Raw genomic sequence first — 20,691 nt, 5'->3', positions numbered from 1 at the left:
CAGTGCAGACTCGATGGGCCGAATGGCCTCCTTCTGCACTGTATGTTCTCTGTTTTATAGTCTATCAGTGTTTTTCAAACTTTTTTCCCGGGACCCATTTTTGCCAGCTGAACGACCTTCGAGACCCACGCCAGCTGACCTTCGGGACCCACGCTGACCGATCTTCGAGACCCACGCCGGCCGACCTTTGGGATCCGCACCGGCTGACCTTTGGGACCCACGCTGGCCGACCTTCGGGACCCACGCCACGTTCGCTAATCCAGTCTATCCTGATTCAAGGCGGGGTTTGAGACACTAAAGTTTTCTTGCCCTACGCAAGGCAGGGAAAATCAATCATCTCGCTTTCCTGTTCTTATTCATTGTCCAGTAGCCTCTGATGCATTGAATTCATGTCAACATTGAGTGAGGGACAGGATCATATATGTCTGTGATGTCCCCCCCATCTATAAAAGCTCACTGTCCAGGGTCACACATGAAGGATAGTTACTCATGAGAGATACTGAAGAACCGGCAACAATTATGAACCTGCATTCATCGTGGGACACAGCCTCAAGGAAACAAAGAAGTGAAGGAAAAAGACTGAGGTGGGGAGAACTAAGAACATACATCAATGGGAGAGAGCCTAATGTGGTTCTTGTAAATAAAACAGCCATAAATATGAGAATAGTGATATTAAAATCCTGATTTACAATTGGCTTAAATGCAATTCGAGTATTTGATGCAAATTTATTAAAATTCACTGTTAGAAAAAATCCACCAATATTGACGAATGCTGACAACATTAAAACTGACATCTGAGCGACTATCTCTCCATCACAGACATACACATACACTCACTCATTCACCAAGGGCTCTGACATACTTTACTCTCGGACCTGCTGAACTTGGCAGTAAGTTTTCCTGTGGTCTCCTTATGTTTCATGATGGTCGCTTTCTGCTGGAGGATGGTCTTCAGGAGGGGGAGTATGGTCACCTTGATTTCGTCCAGTGGACCACTGTTCTGCATCGAGGCAGAACACACGGGGTCCTTGTCCAGGAACTGCAGTTCCACCATGTCTGGGCCAACTCTTGGGCTGCAACTTTGGCCAGGAGAGGTTGAGGAACGTTTTGCAGCGCATAATGTTCGAAGCAGAGTCGCCTCTGGGAAGGGGTTAGTGGTGGTGGGTTGTGGGGGAACTGCAAGACAATTTCTCCCTCCAGACAACCAAATTGACATTTTAGGCAGGATTTTCCCTGCAGGCATCTGAATGCTGACATTGGGAAACTCTGCGTTAGCAGCTGATAGATTCAGAACACTATGACCCCTAGCTCTGAGACCCTTCTGACACCCGCCCGTAACCCACCCATGGGTCGTGAGCCGCACTTTGAAAAAACCTGCCTTAAAAGAACAATGATGGCCTCTGGCAAAAAGAAAGTTTCTTTAAAATGTCCTCACTCTGACAAAACTGGAATTTGTCTTATTTTAAATTTCAATATTTGAAAATGGTAACTTTTGTATGAAATTTTAATTATGCCTAATTAGGTAAAGTTACGGTAGCATGGTGGTTAGCATAAAGTTACGGTAGCATGGTGGTTAGCATAAATGCTTCACAGCTCCAGGAACCCAGGTTCGATTCTCGGCTGGGGGTCACTGTCTGTCTGGAGTCTGCACGTCCTCCCCGTGTGTGCGTGGGTTTCCTCCGGGTGCTCCGGTTTCCTCCCACAGTCCAAAGATGAGCGGGTTAGGTGGATTGGCCATGCTAAATTGCCCGTAGTGTCCTAAAAAGTAAGGTTAAGGCGGGGGGGGGGGGGGGGGGGGGGGGGGGGGGTTGTTGGGTTACGGGTATAGGGTGGATACGTGGGTTTGAGTAGGGTGATAATTGCTCGGCAAAACATCGAGGGCCGAAGGGCCTGTTCTGTGCTGTACTGTTCTATGTTCTATGTACTTGTTGAAGGGATGTAATGAGTCTGTCATCATTTATGACTAGATTTGGAGCCGGTAGCTTCTAAACTATAATTAATCAAGGTGGTGACTTCTTTGAAGAAAAACATTATTGAACAGGTTCTAGAGAGAGTGAGATGTGTGCCATTACAAAATAAACTATTTAGGAAAATGTTCAGGTGCTTTTCATTGTAGATCTGTCAGATGCAGAAGGCTCTTTGCAAGACTAATCCAGATACAGCTTGACAAAGCATAAAACATTAATTGGGCATGCAAGATGTGAACCTTTTTCAATCAACTAATATCATGGGCGAAATTTTCCGACCCCCAGCAGGGTCGGAGAATCGCCCGGGGCCGCCGAAAATCCCACCCCCGCCATGTCCGGAATTCTCCCACCCGCAAAAATTCGGCGTGCCGCCAATCCCGCCACCCGCCTCGGAGAATGGCGGGAGGCTACGGATTTCTGTGCTGCCGTTATTCTCCGGCCCGAATGGGCCGAAGTCCCGCCGCTGAGAGGCCTCTCCCGCCGCCGTGGTTTGAACCACCTCTGTGCCGGCGGGATCGGCAGCGCGAGCGAGCCCCCGGGGTCCTGGGGGGGCGCGAGGTGATCGGACCCCGGGGGGTGCCCCCACGGTGGCCAGGCCCGCGATCAAGGCTCACCGATCGGCGGGGGGGCCAGTGCCGTGGGGACACTCGTTTTCTTCCGCCGCCGCCACGGCCTCCACCATGGCGGAGGCGGAAGAGAATCCCCCAGCGCGCATGCGCCGGTGGTGACTTCAGCGGCAGTTGACGCACCGGCGCATGCGTGAACCGGCGAAGGCCTTTCGGCCAGCCCCGGCGCCGGGTGGCGGGCGTCAAAGGCCGTTGTTGCCGGTTTTGGTGCCAGTCGGTGTGGTGCCAACCGCTCCGGCGCGGGCCTAGCCCCTCAATGTGAGGGCTTGGCCCCTAAAGGTGTGGAGAATTCCGCAAATTTGGGGTGGCCCGACGCCGGAGTGGTTGCCGCCACTGGTTTGGTGGGGTGGTAAACCGTGAGGAGGAAAGCCTGTAATTACAGGAGGATATTGACGCGCTGGTCATATGGGCTGATCAGTGGCAAATGAAATTCAATCCGATTAAGTGTGTGGTGGTGCACTTGGGCAGGACAAAGAAGACAAGGGAATACATGATAAACAGCAGGACCCAAGGATTAGAGAGACCTTGATGTGCATGTACATTGGTCTCTTAAGGTAGCAGTGCAAGTGAATCCCTGGGAAGTACGTAAAGACGGTTAAGAAGGTATACAGTATACTTGCCTTTATTAACCAAGTAAGAAGTCTTACAACACCAGGTTAAAGTCCAACAGGTTTGTTTCAAACACTAGCTTTCAGAACACTGCTCCTTCCTCAGGTGAACCTGGTGTTGTAAGACTTCTTACTGTGCTCACCCCAGTGCAACGCCGGCATCTCCACATCATCTTTATTAACCAAGGCATAGAGTTTAAGAGCAGGGAGGTTATGCAGGGACTGTATAAAATGTTGGTTAGGCCACAGCTAGAGTACTGTGCACAGTTCTGGAATCCACATTATAGGAGGGATGTGATGGCACTTGAAAGGTGCAGAGGAGATTTACCAGCATATTGCCTGGACTGGAGAGTTTTAGTTATGAAGAGAGATTTGATAGACTGGCGTTGTTTTCCTTGAAGCAGAGAAGATTGAGGGGGGACATGATTGAGTTGTATAAAATTATGAGAGGCATAGAGTACAGGAAGAAACTTTTGCCCTTGGTGTAGGGGTCAATGACCAGGCAGCCTAGATTTAAGGTAATAGACTGGAGATTTAGAGGGGATGTGAGGGAAATCTTTTTCACCCAGATGGTGATGGGAGTTTGGAACTCACTGCCTGAAATGGTAGTGGAGGCAGAGACCCTCACAACATTAAAGAAGTATTTAGATGTGCACTTGCAATGTCAAGGCATACAAGGCTATGGGCCAAGTTCTGAAAAATTGGATTAGAATAGTTAGGGTGGTTGTTGTTGACTGCCACAGGCACGATGGGCCTTTTCTGTGCCGTAGACCTCTATGACATCATTACAGTCTTGGTTCAAGCATGGTCAAAACAGCTGAACTCCAGCGGTGAGGTGAGAGTGACTCACTTTACCATCAAGGAGCCTGAGCAAAACTGCAGTCAATGGGAATTAAGGGGATAACCTCTGCTGGTTGGAGTCATACCTAGCACAGAGGAAGATGGCTGTGGTGGTCGGAGGTTGACATATGAATTCAAGTTACAGCATCAATGAATCAGTGTCCTGGCGGTCAATCCAAGAGTCATTATGGGGCAGAGTATCAACTGGTGTGCTACTCGAGGTTGTTCAGCGGAATTGGAGAGCCAAGCATAATGAACTATTTGTCATGTTCCGTATTGCTTTGTGCATTCTTTTCGGTCAAAAATGAATCCCTGGGAAGTATGTAAAAAGAATAACAAAACTATAGCTGTGCAGGTTGACAAAGGAAGGATTCAAAAGTAGGGAGCATTGAGCTGTAGGTCACAGCTGGCAGTAGCCAGCCCAACAAAGGAGATTTTCTGTTCAAAGGAAGTATTACTGTGCACTAAGGGAAGTAAACAGTAATCATAGAACTGAAAGTGCTAAGTAATAAAATAGTGTTTTGGCATACAGCTTGCAAACAGTGGCCAATGCTTGGCGTCTCACCACAGCATCAAGAGGATGACTTAAAAATATGAAGGATGAACAAGGTAGAAATACTTACAGAAGAAACCATCTCAGACAACAAATCCCTGACATAGACCTGTGCATGAAGCAACTAGTTCAAAGTTGAATAACAATCTATGTCATCAGCTCTACAAAGTCTGAAAGGAACACTCAATCTTCACTCCCAGCAGCAATGAAGTGCAATGCTGTTCTCAACCTTTATGTCACAAATTTGTTTCATGTATCACAATTATTGTTTTGTTCACCCTTCCACTGAAGAAGACAACTTCTTTGTTTTGTCATATATCTACCTAGGTACACTTTAACAGTTACCAGCAGCAACAATTGCAAGAATAAAAAGCATACTTCACAATTAATTGTGGGGCTGTGCATTGATGACCGAACAGTGCTTAGTTCAATTTGCCATTCTGCAGATGCCCACATGCAAAAAGACCTGCATGAAGACTTGAGCTTAGCATTGGAAACACTGATAACACACAAGTGCCAGGCAATGACCATCTCCAATAAATGTCTAAACTTCTCTCCGTGACATTCAATTGCATTACTATCATCTAGTCAAGATATTTATTGGAGTGCTATCAGGGATGAGGGACTTCAGTTATGTGGAGAATTTGGAGAAGCTGGGATTATTCTTTCTCCAAGTTGGGTAAGTTACAAGAATGTTTGACAAGGGGCTGGATTCTCTGTTCTGGAGACTAAGTCCTCACACTGGCGTGCAAATGGTGGGGAAAACTGCTGTAAAACGGCCACCGATTCCCTGTTCGGGGAGGGAGTTGGGGGGGGGGGGGGTTTGCTAGCAGCCAGACAGCGTACAGCTCTCAGCTCTAGCTGCCGATACGGCCTGGAGAATTGCCGGGTCCGTGGCCGCGCATGCACAGGACATCGACCCGCAGCGGCCGCGCCGTGCTTCATGGCGGATTCCGCTCGCGGACCCGGCAATTCGGATTTGAGGATCTTCAGCCCAGCATATATGACGTCCCGACTCGCGAGTGCAGGATCATGCTGAGGCCTGACACCAAGAGACAGAGAGCGGTACAAGCCCACAGAGAGCGGCCTGCTGCCACACAGAGAGTGGTCCACGTACCGCTAAGGGTTCCCGACTCCACACCGAGTGTGGTCAATGCACCACAAAGGGTCCCAGCCTCTACACAGGACGCAATGAAAGACTCCACAGCCAGACAACTGCACGTCTCCACACAAAACGTGACTTGAGTGTCACAATCCTCCACAGTGAGCTCGTGGACAGCTTCCACGACAGAAGCAATGCAAGACTCCAAAGCGGAGTCCTTGCCTGAACATGACCATGAGGGTCTAGCAACCTCCTCTGAGCAACCAGCAGCAGACAATGTAAGTCTGCCATACTCAAGTGAACAACAGCAAGAAGACTATGACAGTCTACCACGCTCAAGTGAACAACAAAGCGACTATGATGGTCCACCCACATTGTTTGAGCCACAAGAAGACTCTGACAGCATACCCAGCCTAAATGAACGACAAGAAGCTACTGAGGCTATACCCACTGTATGTGAGACACGTGACGACAGCATCCCACTTCCCATACAAGATATGCAATGTGACAGACCTCACCTAATGTGTACAGAGGCACTTGACGATCACAGTGAGACCACTGGTGATTCCGATGACACCACGTTACTTCCAACCTCATTCGCTCGAGCCTCTCCACAAGTAAATGCATTCCTGAATGTTTTGACTCCAGATGTAGAACTTCAAGAAATCTCAGCTGACTCCAGTGAACCTGCTAAAACTCCAGACGGGGAGCATCGACTAACCAACACTGACTCTGGTGAAACAGCCCAGACTCCAGATGGGGAGCAACCAAACAACTCTGATTCACGTAAGTCGGACTTTACTCCAGCCACAAACTCAGTGACTGCACACTCAGGGTGACAGCAGATGCCACGACGCACACTGACACGAGTAATTATGTGAAGGACTTGTATAATCCACAGCGTGTGGTCCTTGAGTGCAGTGACAACAACAGAACCAGCAAACACAACATCATGACCTATAAACACCATCTCAAAGACAACAACACGACACGTACCAACGACAAAGACTACACCAATGGAACTGCGACTGATACGACAAGGTACGACTCTGCCCATGAGGGACACTGTTACTGCTCAGCTCAGTACATACCATGGCAGGACGATGCATTTTCCCAAATCATGTGTGCAGCACTACCAAGAGGCAACCTGGCTTTCAGGACAGATGCCATCCAATATCACCATCACAAACATCAAAAAAAAAGACTCCAAATCAGACAGCGAAGTGATCTGACCACTTCATGGTTCCTGATGCACAGGGACACCGATGGTGTTCACAAGGACATGCCACCATCAAACTCACCACCCCACCAAGAGAGACATTTGACCATGATGATTGATGGGTTTTGGACTCACACATATAAGACCATAAGACATAAGACCATAAGACATAGGAGTGGAAGTAAGGCCATTCGGCCCATCGAGTCCACTCCGCCATTCAATCATGGCTGATGGGCATTTCAACTCCACCTCCCAGCATTCTCCCCATAGCCCTTAATTCCTCGCGACATCAAGAATTTATCTATTTCTGCCTTGAAGCCATTTAGCGTCCCGGCCTCCACTGCACTCTGCGGCAATGAATTCCACAGGCCCACCACTCTCTGGCTGAAGAAATGTCTCCGCATTTCTGTTTTGAATTTACCCCCTCTAATTCTAAGGCTGTGCCCACGGGTCCTCGACTCCTCGCCTAACGGAAACAGTTTCTTTGCATCCATCCTTTCTAAGCCATGTATTATCTTGTAAGTTTCTATTAGATCTCCCCTTAACCTTCTGAACTCCAATGAATACAATCCCAGGAACGCCAGCCGTTCCTCATATGCTAGACCCGCCATTCCAGGGATCATCCGTGTGAATCTCCGCTGGACACGCTCCAGTGCCAGTATGTCCTTCCTGAGATGTGGGGCCCAAAACTGGACACAGTACTCCAAATGGGGCCTAACCAGAGCCTTATAAAGGCTCAGTAGCACATCGCTGCTTTTATATTCCAACCCTCTTGAGATAAATGACAACATAGCATTCGCTTTCTTAATCACGGATTCAACCTGCATGTTTACCTTTAGGGAATCCTCGACTAGCACTCCCAGATCCCTTTGTACTTTGGCATTATGAATTTTCTCACCGTTTAGAAAGTAGTCTATGCTTGGATTCTTTTTTCCAAAGTGCAAGACCTCACATTTTCTCACGTTGAAATGCATCAGCCATTTCCTGCACCACTCTCCCAAACTGTCTAGATCCTTCTGCAGCCTCCCCACTTCCTCAGCACTACCTGCCTGACCACCTAACTTCGTATCATCAGCAAACTTCGCTAGAATGCCCCCAGTCCCTTCATCCAGATCATTAATATATAAGGTGAACAGCTGCGGCCCCAACACTGAACCCTGTGGGACACCGCTGGTCACCGGCTGCCATTCCGAAAAAGAACCTTTTATCCCAACTCTCTGCCTTCTGTCAGACAGCCAATCCTCAACCCATGCCAGTAGCTCACCTCGAACACCATGGGCCCTCACCTTACTCAGCAGCCTCCTGTGTGGCACCTTATCAAAGGCCTTTTGGAAATCCAGATAGACCACATCCACTGGGTTTCCCTGGTCTAACCTACTTGTCACCTCCTCAAAGAATTCTAACAGGTTCGTCAGGCACGACCTCCCCTTACTAAATCCATGTTGACTTGTTCTAATCCGACCCTGCTCTTCCAAAGAAATTAGAAATCTCATCCTTAACGATCGATTCTAGAATTTTACCAACAACCGAGGTTAGGCTAATTGGCCTATAATTTTCCATCTTTTGTCTTGATCCTTTCTTGAACAAGGGGGTTACAACAGCGATCTTCCAATCGTCCGGGACTTTCCCTGACTCCAGTGATTTTTGAAAGATCTCAACCAACGCTTCCGCTATTTCTTCAGCCACCTCCCTCAGAACTCTAGGATGTAGCCCATCGGGGCCAGGAGATTTGTCAATTTTAAGACCTTTTAGCTTTTTTAGCACCATCTCTTTTGTAATGGCAACCATACTCAACTCAGCCCCCTGACCCTTTATAATTTTTGGGATATTACTAACGTCTTCCACTGTGAAGACAGACGCAAAGTACTTATTAAGTTCTCCAGCCATTTCCTCATCTCCCATCACTAGCCTTCCAGAATCAGTTTGAATTGGCCCAATGTCTACTTTGGCCTGACGTTTGTTTCTTATGTATTGAAAGAAACTTTTACTATCATTTCTTATATTACTGGCTAGCCTGCCTTCATATTTGATCCTCTCCTTCCTTATTTGTCTCTTTGTTAACCTCTGTTTGTTTTTGTAGCCTTCCCAATCTTCTGATTTCCCGGTGCTTTTGGCCACTTTATAGGATCTCTCTTTTTCTTTGATACATTTCCTGACCTCCTTTGTCAGCCATGGCTGTCTAATCCCTCCCTGGATAATCTTTCTTTTCTTGGGGATGAACCTCTGTACAGTGTCCTCAATTATGCATACAAACTCCTGCCATTTTTGCTCTACTGTCTTCCCTGCTAGGGTCTGCTTCCAGTTGATTTTCACCAGTTCCTCTCTCATGCCCTCGTAATTACCTTTATTTAACTGTAACACCATTACATCCGATTTTGCCTTCTCTCTTTCAAACTGCAGACTGAACTCAACCATATTATGATCGCTGCTTCCTAAGTGTTCCCTTACTTTAAGATCTTTAATAAAGTCTGGTTCATTACATAGCACTAGGTCCAGAATAGCCTGCTCCCTTGTGGGCTCCATGACAAGCTGTTCCAAAAAGCCATCTTGTAAGCATTCCATGAATTCCTTTTCTTTGGATCCACTGGCTACATTATTTACCCAATCCACCTGCATATTGAAGTCCCCCATGATCACTGTGACCTTGCCTTTCTGACATGCCTTTTCTATTTCCCGGTACATGTTGCGCCCCTGGTCCTGACCACTATGATTTGGACTTATTGTTTAATCACTGTTCTCATGACTTGTGCATACCATCACTTATCTACCTGTTTTTGTTCAATTTTCTTTAAGTGTACAGAAAATATGTAACATGAAAAAGGGGGGATGTGGTGATATGCATAACTGTAAATACACAAGGAGATAATGTAAATACATGTAGACTAGCTAGACACTAGAGGGAGCACCAGAGACATGGCACACAGACACTCAACCAATAGATCAGTTAGATAGGTCTCAACCAATGGGCATTCATGATACACACTGAGGTGACCCCACCATAGGAGGGCATTACACCAACCTATATATAAAGGACACAACACACATGATCTTCCTTTTTCCAGTGGAGACAGTCAGTGAGTAGAGACACAGGGTTGATTCAATACCACCCACCACGTGGATTGTAGCAGACTGGTTAGTCAGTCTGAATAGCTATAGAAGGATTAACAGTAGTGGCGAACCCGAGTAGGAGAATTGTAAATAGTTCAATAAACGTTTTGAAGTTATCTCCACGTCTGAACCTTCAGCGGCACATCAAGAATGTCGCTTATGCTACGCTAAGAGCATAACAAGACAACCCCCTAAATAAAGAGACCCTCCCCCAGTGACCCCCTAAATAAAGAGTGCTTTCCATTCACCTCCCTTCAGTTTGAAGTGGTCAACTGTGAAACTAACAGCACATAACTGTTTGAAGTGGTCCAGGAGCTGTCAAACAAAGCTTGATATTTATAAATGCTGTAGTTAGTTTCGCAGTTGACTACTTCAAAATTATCACTGTGCATTCTTTCTGACAGAAAATAAACTGAGTAAAAATGTTGTGCATTAAACATGATGACATCCACAGTATAAACAATAAATTACAAAAAAATATAACACTTGGGTGAGTAATTTCTAATCTGTCACCACAGTTCATCACATCTGTAATGGGAAATAGGGCAGTGTTTCTGTACCTCTCTACTGCCATTCGAATCAATCTCATCCAATTATTCCTGTCCTCCTTTGAGTTTGTGTGCATCTCATACATTTCGGGCCCAGCAGATGAAGCACTGATCAAGAACATGCCTCGCTCCTCATTTGCCACTTCTCGGACAATTAATTTCTGCAGCAAGATAACGGCAGGCTTCTGGTCCTAATGCGAACAATTCAAAACAACACATAAATAAATACAAAAATATAACCCAATTTAATTTAGCTTGATGTATGTCTAGTGTTCTCAAAGTTACACAAAAGGAACAAAATGTTCAATATGATAAATAAAAGATGTAAGTGTCAGAATATAAGTTATTTATCATCATGAAATCATAGAATTTACAGTGCAGAAGGAGGCCAATCGGCCTATCGCATCTGCACTGACCCTTGTAAAGAGCACCCCACTTAAGCCTGCAACCCCACCTAATCCCCATAACCCAGTAACCCCAATGCTAACCACTGTGCTACCGTGCCACCCATAAACATCCATATATAAAATAAACTTCTATGATACATTGCAGGTGGGCACATATATGTTAACCTCTTTACTCTGCTGAAAATATTTCCTCAGCAGAGATAAACTTCATGCTGGGTGAAAAAAAGAAATATTACGACTTGAGAAGGTCTTTCAAGGAGGAAAGAGAAGCAGAAGGATTTTGTCAGGATTAAATTCTTGAGAGGAGGTTCTAGGCAGTGTGTAGCTCTAACAGCAGTGGTGGGATAGCACGGTAGCATAGTGGTTAGCATAATTGCTTCACAGCTCCAGGATCCCAGGTTCGATTCCTGGCTTGGGTCACTGTCTGTGCGGAATCTGCACGTTCTCCCTGTGTGTGCGTGGGTTTCCTCCGGGTGCTCCGGTTTCCTCCCACAGTCCAAAGATGTGCAGGTTAGGTGGATTGGCCATGCTAAATTGCCCTTAGTGTCCAAAATTGCCCTTAGTGTTGGGTGGGGTTACTGGGTTATGGAGACAGGGTGGAGGTGTGGGCTTGGGAGGGTGCTCTTTCCAAGAGCTGGTGCAGCATCGATGGGCCGAATGACCTCCTTCTGCACTGTAAATTCTATGATTAGACAGGAAACCAAAGACTGAAAGGGATAGTGGAATAATGGCCAGGAAATCTGTTTCAGTGAGATTGGCTTCGGGAAGAAACATTGATCAACACACAGAGGAGAACTCTCCTGTTCTTCTTCGAATAGTGCCATGGGATATTTTACATCTACTGGAGAAGTGAGGGCAAATGGGGCCTCAATTTAATGCTTCAACCGAAAGCTGGTACATTTCAACACAAGAGCACCCCCTCAGTACTGCAGTGAACTGCCAGCCTAAATGTTGTGCTCAAGTCTCTGAAGAGGGATTTGAATACACAACCCTCTGACTCTGAGCTGAGTGTGCCACAGATTGTGGTCCAAGGACGGTTGGTAAAGGAAATAATCGGAATAATGGAGTTGGAGGGAACAAAAGTCCTGAGAAATGTGTGTGCGGAGGAAATCTGATTTAGGAGCAGAGACATTGGGGATGGAAATGAGTAGTCATGGTTGTGGACAGAATACTGGATTTCAAACAAAGTTCAAGGCCAAACAGGATGTCAACATGAAGGGAATGGAGTAGTGGAATGCACTTATCATGCTTCTGGTCTTCCCAATATTCAGCTAAGGAAGTAATGACTTATCTGAAAATTAGCACATCATCAAATTCTACGATAGATATTAGAAACAGAAGAAACTGTGCACTATAAAAATGAGGTGGTAGAATTCTCCTGATCTCTGTGTAACTTCAATAGAAGATCAATGGTAATCTCAGAAAAGTGGCTGTTTATTTCATGGTAAATCAGCTTTAATGTATGCAAAATCAAATAAATTGAACTCACCACAGTCACAAAAGTATACTTTTGGTCTTTGTCCTGCAGGAAAACCAGCGCATCAGTAAGAAGCAGAGCTGTGATATCTGAAACAAAGTTAAGATAACGTGAAAGACAGCATTCAGGTATCTTTTTGGTGCTATTAGTTATTTGTGTACCATTAATTTTTGCGCCTAGTAGTGAGCGATGGTGGGGTAGTGGTCAGCATAGCTGCTTCCAAGCAGTTGACCTGGGTTCGATTCCTGGCCATCGCAGTAATAATATGAGGGCAGTACGGTGGCGCAGTGGGTTAGTCCTGCTGCCTCACGGCTCCAGGTTCGATCCCGGCTCTGGGTCACTGTCCATGTGGAGTTTGCACATTCTCCCCGTGTTTGCGTGGGTTTCGACCCCGCAACCCAAAGAAGAGGTGCAGGCTACATGAATGGGCCATGCTAAACTGCCCCTAAATTGGAAAATTTAAAAAAAAATTATTGCGCCTTGTTTTCAAATTTCTCCTGAATTCCCAGTTTTGTATATGATCACAACAAGAGCATCACCGGCTTTGACAAAGAGTCATCCAGACTCAAAATGTTAGCTCCCTTCTCTCTCCACAGAAGCTGTTGGACCTGCTGAGAATGTCCAGTATTTTCTGTGTTAGCATCAGTTACTTCTTGACTCCATGTATTTATTATTGATGGCAATGTATATAACTGCGATAAAGGTTTTGAAATACATTCTAAATCTGAAAATTACGTTAATTTGTAAATCTGACGCGATCTTCCAGCCCGCTGTTCCGGAAAAGCATCTTGCTGCGGCGCAACATGGCCGGTGAAAGCCAGGAGACCCTGCTCACAATGAGCAGGATCACCTTTTGGCAAATCTGCATATTAGAGTGAGGCAGTGGCCTCACTATATTGTGCAGATTTCCAAGGTACCTGAGGCTTTGGGATTCAATCCCTTCGCCTTGGGGACCTTGGGCGAGCGCTGTTTACCACTGGTCCCCGCAAACGGGGACCAAACGGAATGGCACACATGGCGGTCTACAAGGGGATTGCATGCCCTTTGGGAAGTGTGGTGCCCTGGCATTTCTGGTGCCATCTGTGTACCCTGGCAGTGCCAGCGTGGCACAGGTTTATAACCTACTTCCACGAGTGTCATTCGGTCCCGCCCATTTGGGACGGATTTCCAAATCCAACCCCTCCTGGGAGGTGCAGAGGCTGTCGGGAGGCTTGCTGGAGGGCTTTCCCGGCATTCTCCGGCCGTGTTGCGCCTCAAGCAAGAGTCCAACGCGGCCTGAGATTCACGCCCACTTTCATTTGCCACCATGCTTTGGATTCAAATCTAACTGATGCTGTTGAGAGAAAAATTGCTGGTTTCAATTGGCTTGCATAGGAACTGGATCTCTACTATTTCACCCTATTTTCAACAAACAAGGAAGCACCAGTATAGAGATTGGCACCATGTGGACTTTAGGGGATAAAACAGAAGAGGGGTCTTCATGTGGTGAAACACTGGCAATAGGTATGCACAAGCTAGAGCAGGGAGAATAAACCGGTGCAAGCACATTGGAGTATGAGATCACATCGTAGATTTTCTGAAAATCGACTCAAATAATTACTGAGGATCAGTGTGGGCAGCAATGGTTAGTGCTGCTGCCTCACAGTGCCAAGGATCCGGGTTCAATTTTGACCTTGGGTGACTATGGGGAGTTTGCACATTCTCGCTGTATCTGCGTGGGTTTCCTCTGGGTGTTCCAGTCCAAAGATGTGCTGGTTAGGTGGATTGCTATGCTAAATTGCCCCTTAGTGTCCAAAAAATGTGTAGCTTTGGTTAAGGCGTTGCTGGGATGGGGTGGGGGAGTGAACATGTGTGGAGTACTCTTTCAGAAGGTAGGTGCAGACTCGATGGGCCGAACTGCCCCCTTCTGCACTGTAGGGATTCTATGATCCAGTCTACCAAAGAAGGCTTAGGCGTTTCAAGAGACACTAGGTGCACAGAGCAGGTTGCCAGCAGGATTGTGTGCAAGCTAGTTCCATTTTGAGTTTGGGATTGCACAGAGCATTGACACCATTCTGTCAAGCATGAGCCAAGTTTCCAGTGTCATGAACACAATAGCAGCGTGCATCATGGTAAAGCCTCGAGGAACAATTTTGACATAAAAACAGCCGTACTGTTATAGTATTCATATAGCACCTTTTAACATGGTAAAGTATCCCAAGGCACTTCACAAGAGCATTCTCAAACTAAGTTTAATACCAAGCTGCGTAAGATGATGTTAGGTCTGGCCACCAAAAGCTTAATCAACAAGTAGCTTTTAAGAAGCAGCTTAAAGGAGGAGAATGAGGTAAAGAAGGGGAAAGGTTTTGGAAGGGGATCCCAGACCTTAAAGCCTCTGCAGCTGAGAGTAGAGTCACCAATGATGGAGCAATTGAAACAGGGAATGTGCAAGATACCAGAGCCTCAGAGGGTTGTAAGATTAGAGGTGGTCACAGGGATAAGAAAAAGGCGTAGCCATGGAGGGATTTGGAAACAAGGATGAAAATTTTAAAACTAAGGGGTCACTGGGCCGGAAGCCAAAGTAGATCTGCAAGCACAGGAATGATAAATGAGGAACTGCTGTGAGTTAGGGGCAGACAATAGCATTTTCAATGAGCTGAAGGTTATGGAGAGTGGATGATGGTAGGCTGGACAGAAGAGTATTAGAATAGTCAAGTCAATAGCATAGCACAGGGGTGGGCAAACTTTTCCGTGCAAGGACCACATTCAGAAATTCACAATTTTAAAGGGCCGCATAGTATATTAAGTAAAATAATTACTTCACCCGGTTATGATTCTGGGCGCCTCATATAGAACATAGAACAGTACAGCACAGAACAGGCCCTTCGGCCCTCGACGTTGTGCCGAGCAATGATCACCCTACTCAACTCAACGTATCCACCCTATACCAGTAAGTAACCCAACAGCCCCCCCCATTAACCTTAAAAAAAATAATTAAAAATAAAAAAAAAAAATTTTATTTTTATTTTTTAATGACTTGGTGGGCCGCATAAAGACCTTTGGCGGGCCGCATGCGGCCCGCGGGCTGTAGTTTGCCCACCCCTGGCATAGCATGTAGGAAGAAATTTAAGGTAGGAGTTAGGCAGGCTAAAAGGGGTCACAAAATGACATTGGCATAAAGGATTAAGGAAATCCTGAGGCTTTTATACATATGTAAAGAGCAAGAGGGTAGCCAGAGAGAGGGTTGGTCCATTCAAGAATATTGGAGGGAATCTATCTATGGAACCAGAGGAAATGGGAAAGATACAAAATGAATACTTTGCCTCAGTGTTCACCAAAGAGAAGGACTTGGTGGAGGAGGAGTATAGGGTAGAGTGTGTAGATATTCTGAGTCATGTTGATGTTAATAAAGAGGTGTTGGGCATCTTTAAAGGCATTAAAGTAGATAAGTCCCCAGGGCCTGATGGATCTACCCCAGAATACTGAGGAAGGCAAGGGAGGAAATTGCTGGGGTCTTGACAGTAATCTTTGTATCCTCATTGGCTACAGGTGAAGTTCCAGAGGACTGGTGAGTAGCCAATGTTGTTCCATTGTTTAAGAAGGGCATATCCATGAATTAATAGGCCGGTGTGCCTTACGTCAGTGGTAGGGAAATTACTGGAAAAGATTCTTAGAGATAGGACTACTCACATTTGGAAACAAATGGACTTATTAGTGATGGACAGCATGGTTTTGTGAAGGGGAGGTAGTGCCTCACTAATTTGATTGAGTTTTGCGAAGGAGTGACAAAGATGATAGATGAGGGAAAGGCAGTAGATGTTGTATACATGGAGTTCAGTAAAGCCTTCAACAAGATACCTCATGGTAGACTGGTACAAAAGGTGAAGTCACATGAGATCAGAGGAGAGCTGGCAAGCTGGATACAGAACTGGCTTGGGTAGCAGTAGAAGGTGCTTTTCTGAATGGAAGACTGTGACTCGCGGTGTTCCACAGGGATCAGTTCTGGGGCCTTTGTTGCTTGTGGTGTATGTAAATGATTTGGAAGAAAATGTAGCTGGTCTGAATAGTAAGTTCGCAGACAACACAACAATTGGTGGAGTTGCGGCTAGTGAAGAGGATTGTCAGAGGATACAGCAGGATATAAACTGGTTGGAGCCTTGGACGGAGAAATGGCGGAATGGGTTTAATCCGGATAAGTGTGAGGTAATGCACTTTGGAAGGTCCAATGCATGTAGGAATTACAATAAATGGTAGAACTCTTGCGAGTACTGACAGGCAGAGAGATCTGGGCGTGCATGTCCACTGATCACTGACAGTGGCAAGGTGGTCAAGAAGGCATACGGCATGGTGGCCTTCATAAGTCGGTGCATTGAATATAAAAATTGGCAAGTCATGTTGCAGCTGTATAAGACCTTAATTAGGCCTCATTTGGAATATTGTGTACAATTCTGGTCGTCACACTACCAGAAGGATGTGGATGCTTTGGGGAGGATACAGAAGCAGTTTACTAGGATGTTGCCTGGTATGGAGGGCATTAGCTATGAGAGGTTAGATAAACTCGGTCTGTTCTCACTGGAACGACGGAGGTTGAGAAGCAACCTCTACAAGATTGGACAGAGTGGATAGTCAGATGCTCTTTCCTCGAGTAGGAGTGTCCAGTACTAGGGGACATAGGTTTAAAGTGCGTGGGGAAAAGTTTAGAACAGATGTGCAAGGCAATTCTTTTTACACAGAGGGTGGTAAATATATGGGGCACAATTCTCCGCACTCACGATGGTGCGGAGAATAGCGGGGGTCGTAAATTTTTACGGCCACGCTAGTCCGACGCCCTCCCGCTATTCTCCCCCCCCCCAACGCCCGACTCCCGACACGAATCGCTGCCGCCGTTTTTTTACGGCCAGCAGCGATTCTCAGCTGGCCGATGGGCCGAATTCCAAGCCCTTTACGGCCGTTTTTACAAACGGCAAACACACCTGGTCTGGCCGTTCGTAAAAACGGCCGTAAAGTCCCGATCTTGGCAACCATGGCACCGATTGGCACGGCAGTACCACGGCCGTGCCAAGGGTGCCATGGGCCCGCGATCGGTGGGCACCGATCGCGGGCAGCGGGTCCGATTCCCGCGCACTCTTTGTCCTTTCGCCGCCCCGCTGTATCACTTCGCGGGGCGGCTGAGGGGCATCCCGGCCCGCACATGCGCGGGTTTCGCGCAAATGCGCGATGACGTCATCCGCGCATGCGCGGGTTGGAGTCTTCCAATCCGCGCATGCGCGGCTGACGTCATGCGACGCGTCAGCCGTCGCAAACTCTGGAAAGCGGGCTTAACGAAATACTAGCCCCGACCGGGGACCAGAATCGGTTCCCGGTCGGGGAGGGGGAGGCTGGCGTCAAACCCGCCCGGTTTTGATGCCAGCCTTACGATTTCTCCCTGTCTGGGAGAATCGCTCCCACGGAACACGCTGCCTGGGAGGTGGTGGGAGCAGGTACAAGAGCGGCATTTATAGGGCATCTAGGCAAATATATGAATAGGGTAGAAATGGAAGGATACGGACTCCGTAAGTGCATACGCTTTACGTTTAGGCAGGTACCATGGTCGGTGCAGGCTTGGAGGGCTGAAGGTCCTGTTCCTGTGCTGTATTGTTCTTTGTAACAAAGGCATGGCAGATCACACAGCTGCCATGGAAGCAGATAATTGCTAACTTGTGTTTGGGGATAGTTCCGATGGTAAATTCCAGAATATCATATCCCTCTATCACTCTATTTTCGTGCAGAACCATAGAAGTACTAAGTTATCGACCCAAAACAGTGACAATAGTGGTAACCGCTATCCTGCCCCAGGATGACAGCATAACTGTTTCCCGATCACTCGCTCCTCCCAAACACTTGTCAGTGTTGCACAACGTAGAAATCAGAATTGCCCTGGTTTATGTGTGATCCTGCAGGCTGAAGCCATGCCCTAAAAGCTCAGAACTTCCCACCAAGACTATCTTTATTGTCTTCAATAGATGTCCAAGCACCTCCCTCCACCTCCTTAGCCATAACCACTGGGAAGTAATTTCATATGACCAACAGGATAGCTAAACAGGCACACAAGACAGGGAACTAAGGGATTGGAGAGGGGATTCTTGGCAGCAATCAGCTGTGAACTATGTCTTCATTATATCACCCATCATCCCCAGGATAGTAGCTGTGAAGGGAAAGGAGGATGCCCAGGACTCCAACAATTTTATAAAAAGCTTTAAGACATGAGAATTTTATAGATTTCCAATGTGTATGTCTGAAAATATTGAGCTGAGGAGTAGACCATATTAAAGCTCACCAGATCTACAGATGAACGAGCTGTCAAATCCTCAATATTTTCATAGATTCATAGAATTTACAGTACAGAGGGAGGCCACTTGGCCCATCAAGTCTTCACCAGTTCTTTGGAAAGAGCACCCTACCCAAGCCATAGCACCATACCTTCATCCTATATCCACACTTCCCCCTATCCCCGTAACTCCACCTATCCTTTTTTTTGGACACTAAGGGCAATTTAGCATAACCAATCCACCTGGCCTGCACATTTTTGGCATGTGGGAGGAAACATTGACCTCTCAGAGGAAATCTACACAGGCACGGAGAGAATGTGCGTCCTCCGCACAGACAGTGACCCAAGCTAGGAATCAAACCTGGGTCCCTGGAGCTGTGAAGCAACTGTGCTAACCACTGTACTACCGTGATGCCCACAAATTTTGATTAACTGTGGGGGATTTTGACTTCAGACAAAACAACACTGAAAATGGAGAGGTGTTTAATGGATAGCTAAGCCAATATTGTTTTCTTTATACTATCACCAGAGTCAAAATTGGCCCTAAAATAAAAGCAAAATATTGTGGATGCTGGAAATCTAAAATAAAAGACAGAAAGTACTGGATAAACTCAACAGGTCTGGCAGCATCTGTGGAGAGTGAGAGTGTTAACATTTCAAATCAAATGTGACTCTTTTTCTGAAGTGCCTATGTGTCGAAACGATTTATCACCATGCATGCAGGGGCTGGTTTAGCTCACGGGGCTAAATCGCTGGCTTTTAAAGCAGACCAAGCAGGCCAGCAGCACGGTTCGATCCCCGGACAGGCGCCGGAATGTGGCGACTAGGGACTTTTCACAGTAACTTCATTGAAGCCTACTCATGACAATAAGCGATTTTCATTTCATGTTTCCCACCTCCAGATTTAACAAGAGAATTTTTAAAGCACTTTATGTGCAATGAAGTGTCATTTTTAGGACAACCTTGAATCTATTGCTGCTTTACCTTTCAATCGTCCTGTGGCTGTTTTCCAATACATAGAACCCTCATGCTGCAACTCCCTCCCTCTGTTAATCAGGTCCTGCTTCCGGAAGGTGCGGCCATTCTTCAACTTGGCATATGTTTTGTTTTCAAACTTATTGAAGATGTCCAGTAGTTTTTGCTCTTTCTCATATTTATTGACCTTTGTATCTACTGCTACTATTATATCCTTTATCAAACTAAGAGACTTAGTTACATCCTCGTTTTCTTCTGTTCCTTCTGTGAATAAAAAACAACATTTTAGTGCATTGTTATTCAGTTAGGCACCTTCAGCTAAAATCTGTTTGAAGCAAACAAGGAGTTGAACGGATGCTTGTCTCAGCTCCACATTACATTTGAGGCATGCTGCTGGCTACCACTCACCTTCTAGGACCGCACCCCCCACACCCCCACTCCACTCTCACAACTCTCTTTCTAAACTCTTGAAACTTGCATGAGCTGGCAGCCAACATGCCAGAACCATGGGTACCAGCCATGATCACAAAGACAGTAATAAACAAATTAGGCCAGTGGCCAATTTTGCGCAGCCTTGCCATTTGACTCATTAGGCATGTGGCTGAATGCGTTTTCCTGGGATCATGACCTGATCCAGGATTTTAAAAAATTATTTCATGCAGTGTGAGCATTGCTGGCTAGCCAAACATTCTCTGCTCATCCCTAATTGCCCTTGCTTACAGCATCTGCAGCTTCTAAATCAGAAGAGTTTGTGTGATGAGGAGAAAGGGGATTTGAGGAGGAGGGTGTGGTGTTCTTTGTGATTCTGTTATCAGGATGGATGTCGTAGTGTTCACAAAGACCATGGAAGCTAAGTTCATTAACAAAGCTAACTTTTATTTACACTACTTATTAAAGCTCGACCACTTAGTCCTATAGTAAACAATAATCTGAAAATCTGCTCAAAAGACCAAGGTGATCACAGGTATCTGCTCC

The 20,691-nt window shown here is 46.3% G+C and overlaps 1 protein-coding gene across 2 annotated transcripts in view; it reads right to left on the bottom strand.

Annotated features, from left to right (window-relative positions):
- The window catches only part of arhgef28a (Rho guanine nucleotide exchange factor (GEF) 28a), a 571,388-nt gene that overhangs the window by 164,886 nt on the left and 385,811 nt on the right, over window positions 1–20,691 (bottom strand). For both annotated transcript variants that reach the window (XM_038805467.1, XM_038805468.1), the window contains 3 exons: window positions 19,726–19,980; window positions 12,468–12,544; window positions 10,584–10,762 (listed from right to left, as the gene is read on the bottom strand). In XM_038805467.1, coding sequence (XP_038661395.1) covers window positions 10,584–10,762; window positions 12,468–12,544; window positions 19,726–19,980 — 511 coding nt within the window. The remainder of the gene's footprint in view (window positions 1–10,583; window positions 10,763–12,467; window positions 12,545–19,725; window positions 19,981–20,691) is intronic.

The sequence above is a fragment of the Scyliorhinus canicula genome, chromosome 8, assembly GCF_902713615.1.
Source record: "Scyliorhinus canicula chromosome 8, sScyCan1.1, whole genome shotgun sequence".
NCBI lineage: Eukaryota > Metazoa > Chordata > Chondrichthyes > Carcharhiniformes > Scyliorhinidae > Scyliorhinus > Scyliorhinus canicula.
The sequence above is the reverse complement of the archived record's forward strand: the minus strand, read 5'-3'. Positions and strand labels throughout refer to the sequence as shown.